The following is a 6649-nucleotide window of genomic DNA, read 5'->3' on the forward strand; positions in this document are numbered from 1 at the left end:
ACGCTGCTGCTCACGCACCGCATCGGCACCATCGGTAGCGCGGGGCGCGGAGCGGGGCGGGCGGCGCGGGGCGCGGAGCGGGGCCGGCGCTGACCGCCCCTGCGCCGCCCAGGGGAGCTCTCCTGCAACCCGTCCTTCGGCGGCATCGGCAAGGGCCACCTCGTGCGCGAGCTGGACGCGCTGGGCGGCGTGTGCGGCCGCGCCTGCGACCGCGCCGGCCTCCACTACAAGGTGCTCAACCGGCGCAAGGGCCCCGCCGTGTGGGGGCTCCGCGCCCAGCTCGACCGGCGCCTCTACCGGCAGCGCGTGCAGGTGAGCGGGCGCCGCGCGCGCCCCGCGCCCTCCCGCCCCGGGCAGAAACTGCCTCCCGCTCCTCTGGCCGCAGGAGGAGATCCTCGGCACGCCGCTGCTGAGCGTGCGCGAGGCGTCCGTGGAGGATCTGCTGCTGGCCGAGGCCGAGCCCGAGCGCCCCGGCAAGTGCCGCGTGGCCGGAGTCGTCCTGGGTGCGTAGCCGGCGGCATCGGCCGGACACGSGCTCCGGCCGGAGAGCGGCCCGGGTCGGCAGGGAAGACTCTGCAGCCCAGACGCGGTTAATGGCTGCAGGAAGGCACCATAGCCGGCGCCGGGAGGTGCTGGGAGGCTACGCACCTTGCGCTTTATGTCCCGTGGATGAGTGACCTGAGCTCCATTCCGTGTTAACACGTTCGGCAGGAGCAGGCTGCAAAGATTAGGTCCTTTCATTGGCAGACTCGGGCGTTGTTGCCACTTGCCGGTCTAGCAAGCCGGCCTCTAAGTAGCAGTCCCAAGAGCGGGTGTTTGGTGCGAGGGGTGGAATACGAGGGGAAACGTGGGGCTGGATTGATACTACAATACATAATGCCTCAAAACTTCCAGGGGACGGGAGCAGAGTCCACGCTGAGAGCGTCGTCCTGACCACCGGGACGTTTTTGAGGGGAATGGTCGTCATGGGGCTGGAGACGCATCCGGCCGGGCGGCTCGGAGACCGGCCGGCCGTGGGGCTGGCGCAGACCTTGGAGAACCTGGGATTCGCCATGGGTCGCCTCAAGACCGGCACGCCGCCCAGGCTTGCCAAGGACACCATCGACTTCAGCGGCCTGGAGCAGCGCGCGGCCGACAACCCCCCCGTGCCCTTCAGCTTCCTCAGCGACACCGTGTGGATCAAGGTGGGCAGCCGACGGCGGCACTCCCGGCGCTTCCGCCCGGGAGAAGTAGCTAAAACGGGCACAGAGGAAACGGCACCTTCACGAGGAAAGCTTGGGAAGTTAATGGCGTTCCTGTGTAGTTAAGCAGCACAGGATTAAGTGCTAGCAGATAATTTGCCACACAGCACATAGGAATTTTCATCACTTATTAGAAGGGCATAAAGTAATATTGTTTGATCGTCAGTGTTTGTAGAGGAGGCTTGGAGGAGTGAAGTGCAGTGGTGCAGTTTGAGTGTTARTCTCTTGCTTTTGTGTTTAGAAGAACCAGTGAAATGCTTTTGAGTTTTCCCTGTTAATTTTAGGGTTTGGAGAGATGTGCTGTATCTCCACCAAACTCTTCTGTTGTTGCATGATCAGCACTTACYGCCCTTACTTCAGGGTTCAAGTTCCTGTGGTTAGTTTGAAAGCTGTGACTCCATCTGTTGCTCACAAAGGAAGTCCACCCTGTAGTTASGAGCAGTGTCTAGGTTGGAGCGTGAATCCCAGCCCCCGGGCTGTGTTTTCCTCTGTTCTGGAGCTGCCATGGGGCGCGTGGCAGAGGCTCCCCARTTGTTGGCAGGTGGAGCGTGTGTGTATCGGGCACACTGGTGCTTCCCAGCTCCCATGGAGCTGAGAGCAGGTGTGAGGATGAGCCCTTGGAGATGCTMATAGAGCAGAGCTATTCCACGAGGGCAGAGCCTTGTGCCCGGGTCGCCTCAGAGAGCCTGGACCTCTTTCAGCCCGAAGATCAGCTCCCGTGTTACCTGACCTACACCAGCCCCAGGGCGCAGCAGATCGTCCTGGATAACCTGCACCTCAACGACCACGTGAAGGAGACGACCAGGGGGCCCCGGTGAGTGAGYGGCGGCGTGCCTGGGGTCACGAGCTGCTCCCCTGAGACTGCCTGGATCTTCCCTGCTCTGCTCTGGGAAGCTCCCTCGCTGCCCTGCCAGGTGACGCCTGTGGTTGTTTCTTGTTGCAGATATTGTCCCTCTCTTGAATCTAAGGTTCTGCGCTTCCCAAACCGCCGACACCAGGTGTGGCTGGAGCCGGAGGGCCTGGACTCCAACGTCATTTACCCCCAGGGCATGTCAATGACGCTGCCCCCCGAGCTCCAGGAGCAGGTGATCAGGTCCACGCCGGGCTTGGAGAGAGCCGAGCTGCTGCAGCCGGGTGAGGGCGAGGAGCAATTCGAAGTTTATTGGTTGTATTGTTGCCAGGCGGTAGGAATCGGCCCCTGTTTAGAGCGTAACAAAGTAAATATGAAACAAAATTAATTCCCAGATGGGGAGTTTTTGGCTTGGTTGTTCTTAAATTGTAAACTTAATCCTAAAATTATTACCTTAAGTCACTCTGCCTGACTGAGGGCTTTTCTGGCGAAACAGGGGCCCTCACAATCCATCCCATGACGTCTGTCCGTGTTTGTCACAGGCTATGGGGTACAGTATGATTTCCTGGACCCCCGGCAGCTGACRGCTGCCCTGGAGTCCCGCCTTGTCCAGCGGCTCTTCCTTGCGGGACAGATCAACGGCACGACAGGCTACGAGGAGGCTGCGGCTCAGGTGGGTGAACCGGAGCTGCCTGGGCCTTCGCCCCGGGGCGCCGGCCCCTCGAGCCCACGTGGTGCTCACGAGGTGTCGTTCCTCGGTGGTGTCACACCTGCCCCAAGTGCACGTGCACGTCGGTGTCTGTGTGTGCTGCTGAAACTGCAGTGATGGTAGGAACTGCCAAATACTGCAGCCTGGAGACTGCACGAGGGGCATGGCGGAAGACACATGGGGATGGTCCCTGGCCATGTGGGCAAGGCCCAGGAAGCTCCTCAGACCCCTGCGGTTCCCAGGGGAAGCGGCTGCCCGGCCCGGCCCTCCCGGGACGCGCAGGGYCCCCCATCCCGGGCCAGCGTGTCCCAGGCGGCCGGCGCTTCCCTCGACAGGGCCTGGTGGCCGGGATCAACGCGCGGCTCCGCGCGCGCGGGYGGCCGCCCTTCGTGCTGAGCCGCACGGAGGCCTACGTGGGCGTCCTCATCGACGACCTCACCACGCTGGGCACGCGCGAGCCCTACCGCATGTTCACGAGCCGCGCCGAGTTCCGCATGTCCCTGCGGCCCGACAACGCCGACGCCAGGCTCACCGGCAGAGGTGGGCGCCGCTCTGTGGCGCCGGCTCCGCGCGGAGCCGCCGGCGCTCCGCTCACGGGCCCTGCCGCCCTCCGCAGGCTTTAAGGAAGCCGGGTGCGTGTCCCAGGAGCGGTACGATCGATCGGTTAGGATGAAGGCTGCTCTGGAGGAYGGAATCGCGATGCTGAAGGCCCTTCAGTTCAGTGCATCCAAATGGGCCCAGTTAATTCCAGAAGTTTCCATTAGCAGCAATCGGAAGTCACCTCTCAGGTAAAGGTTGCAGCCTGCTCCTGCCCCAGCACTGGTGCCTCTTGTCCACCTTGCACCCTGAGGCCGTCGGGACTCACCCGGGGCGTTCCAGCTCGAGCCCCTTCAGGGACTGGTGCCTCCTCTTCACCYGCAGCAGCAGAGCAGTGCTGGTGTTTGGCTTACACTGCTCTCCTGGCTTGACGCTGTGTCCTGGGATACACTGCCCCGGTCCAGCTGGTTCTTGCTGCCCATATTGGGAGTGTTGCAGGATGGTGGCACTTTGTGACGTTTCAGCTGGGGGCAGTGTCAGGTGTGGGTGTTCTTGGACACCACAGCCCTGGCATCCCCTACCCATCTTCTGCTTCACCCTCCCTCTCCATTCTAAGTCAGTGACTGAGACCTCACTGACTCCGTCTGCTTGAAAGGTTCCCCGTGATGCTCTCCTGCAGTTACTCTGAGCTTGTCTCTGCACTTGTCCAGGTTAAGTTTAAGCTGGGGATAGCTGTAAATCTGTTAAACGAGCAAGAGTCTTTCATACAGTTTAAACTTACTCTTGTTTTCCACAGTGCCTTTGACATCCTTCAGTACTCGGAGGCCAACGTGGAGATTCTGGCAAGGGCTCTCCCAGATCCCCTGGGGAAGCTTGTTGAGTGGCGAGAGCTGGCAGAGAGGCTCAAAATAGAAGGTAGGCTGCAAGTGTCGTGATCTTCTCGTGAGATGTGCACGGGGCTCGTGCAGTCGGGGCAGCCACCCCAGTCCTCCCTCTGGATTCGCGTTGTTTCTTAGTGGAGCGGAGSGCCCGTTGCCAGAGGGTGCGTGTGCTGCCCAGGGCTGCTGTCCCTGTTCTGTGGTGTGCAAGCAGTGACGTGGCTGCGCTCACTGCTGCCCCTTTCCTCCCTCCTCCTCTGTCAAAGAGACTGTCCGCTCCTGAAAGGGGGAAAAAGCCAAGTTCTGCCTCCACTCATGTAGGAAGTTGAGGGGTGTGACTTCTTCCAAAGCAGTGATGGCAGGGGARGCTCTTTAACTGAAACCTCCCTGTTGATGTTTTCAACACTCCCTCTGGAATTGATCATTTCCTTCCCAAATTTCTTGGAAATGGCCAGTTCTGGTGGCGCATCCCGACCTGCTCCTTTGGTTTCCCCCATCTCCCCGCAGCTGCTTACGAGTGGTGCGTGGCCAGCCAGCAGCAGGAGATGGAGGAGGTGCGGCGCGACGAGGCCCTCCAGCTGCCCGAGGACCTGGATTATTTTGCCATCGACGCCTCTCTGTCCGCAGAGGTGCGGGAGAAACTCGACTCCAGCCGCCCGCAGACGGTGAGATCAGGAGCTGAACCCTCGTGAGACCCTCGCGTGTCGTTCCAAGGGACACGGGAGGGAGAGGAGGCCGGGGSAGGAAGATAACCCTGGTTTTCGTTTGATTTCTCACTGGCTTCGGAGTGAAGTTCATTGCTGGTTGTCTTGTTCCTGTTTCCACACGCAGATCGGTGCAGTCAGCCGCATCCCTGGGATTACTCCAGCTGCTGTTCTGAACCTGCTGCGATTTGTGAAGGCGAATCACCAGAGCACAAAGAGAGTGAAGGACTTGCCCCAGGCTGAGAGGAAAGGCGCTTCCCAGGCGCAGGTTTCAGCAGAGCTTTCTGAAGAAGAGCCAGAGGGTGCCCTTGCTAAGGCACCGCTGTAGAAGAGCGCATCTCTCCTCCCACAATACGTGACTAGGTCATCTTTGCTCATAAACCTGTTCCCAGCTGGAATTCGTGTTGGCTGGAGCTGAAGCAGCTCTGTGTGCACCCTCTGGTGGTATCGCTGAGCAGAATGAATGTGACGAATGTGTCAACCCCTATAAATGCTCAGGAATCCGGTTACAGCCCGCGGTGTCACCGGTGCAAGTAAGAAGAATGGGAATTGCTTTTAAAATTCCACCTATTTGGAAGCTAAGTCAGGTAATGAAGATCTGCTGGAAAGCGTCTTGCAAGGAGGGTGTCCGGCTTGCTCGGTGTGACGTTAGAGACCCACCAGAACCCGCAGCAGCCCGGGGTGATCTGAGCTGGAGAGCAGCTCCGGTGGCTTCGGTGCTCCCTTATAGCCAGGCTGTGGCTGTAATACCTAACGTGTGATGTTGGCCAGGAGGAAAAACTTGGCTACAAGAGTGTGTGTGTGGCGTGAATAGCGAAGTTAACACTGCAGACTGGTGGGATGGAAATACTGTAACGCTGCTTTTTTTTTCTTTTYTTTTTTTTCCTTGTTCTCCATTAAAATAAACCCAACTTTAAACTGTCCGTAGAGCTTGGTTATCTTGTAAGAAAAAAAAAAAGCTGTCACAGGTTTGTTTTGCTACATAAGGGGAAAAAATGAAAATGTGAATTTTACAAGCTATGCAACACTCAGAAAAGTGACCAAGTATTCTAAAACTTCATGCTTTCCCCAGAAGAGCTTTGTTTTTTTCCAAACCTTACACGCTGCTTTTGCTTTAGTAGCTATTGCATTGAAGTGCACTTCATACATAGGTAAAACTGGACTCTTGGACTAATGCACCTCTTTTAAAAAAATGAATGTGGGTACATAGGAACCGCTGAAGATGAATGATGCTTGGCCTAATACAGAGGCTGAGAAAGGATTGGCTTGGGAACGAGTTCTGTTGGAAATAAATTTATCTGCCATTTGGAGTTGCGGAGCTGTTTGGTGTGTCTTTGCCCCGGGTGAGTGGTTCCTCCCCAGGCACGAGGGGGCAGGCAGAGCTCACGCATCCATTCAGGGAGTCACCTGCCTTCCCGAGGCTTCCCCAAAACCTCCCTCTTAGCCAGGTGCTGTCTATGATGTGGATTTGAGCAAGCTCCAGAGCTGCCTTCGTGCCGCAGCGCTTCGGACAAGCTCACGTGCATCTGCCCCGTGGCACCTACGCTCCTTTCAGCATGGCTAGCTCAGGGAATCATTCCAACCTGGTGAGTCCTGGAGCTTGGGGGAAAAAAAAAAAAGACAGTTACACCTTGTGCAGTGCAACTTGGGCACCAAAATCCGTGCTCTGGAAAAGCAGCTTCGTCCCCAGAGTCCTGCTCCCCGTGCCTCTCTAGGCCTCTGGGCTCCAG

General features: G+C 58.3%; 2 protein-coding genes across 2 annotated transcripts in view; one reads left to right on the top strand and one right to left on the bottom strand.

The window, feature by feature from the left end:
• The window catches only part of CGAS (cyclic GMP-AMP synthase), a 6276-nt gene extending 5535 nt beyond the window's left edge, over positions 1–741 (bottom strand). The window contains exon 1 of the mRNA XM_026051276.1: positions 130–741. Within this exon, the coding sequence (XP_025907061.1) occupies positions 130–741 (612 nt within the window). The remainder of the gene's footprint in view (positions 1–129) is intronic.
• MTO1 (mitochondrial tRNA translation optimization 1) lies at positions 7–5791 on the top strand. The gene is made up of 12 exons (XM_026051333.1): positions 7–34; positions 113–312; positions 389–503; positions 895–1184; positions 1943–2055; positions 2185–2375; positions 2634–2764; positions 3136–3340; positions 3417–3588; positions 4134–4252; positions 4723–4880; positions 5047–5791. The coding sequence occupies exons 4-12, from the start codon at positions 957–959 to the stop codon at positions 5245–5247; spliced, it is 1518 nt and encodes a 505-aa protein (XP_025907118.1). The 5' UTR covers positions 7–34; positions 113–312; positions 389–503; positions 895–956; the 3' UTR covers positions 5248–5791.
• The last annotated feature ends 858 nt before the right edge of the window (positions 5792–6649 follow it).

The sequence above is a fragment of the Nothoprocta perdicaria genome, unplaced genomic scaffold, assembly GCF_003342845.1.
Source record: "Nothoprocta perdicaria isolate Ctin4 unplaced genomic scaffold, notPer1 scaffold_74, whole genome shotgun sequence".
Taxonomy (NCBI): Eukaryota; Metazoa; Chordata; class Aves; order Tinamiformes; family Tinamidae; genus Nothoprocta; species Nothoprocta perdicaria.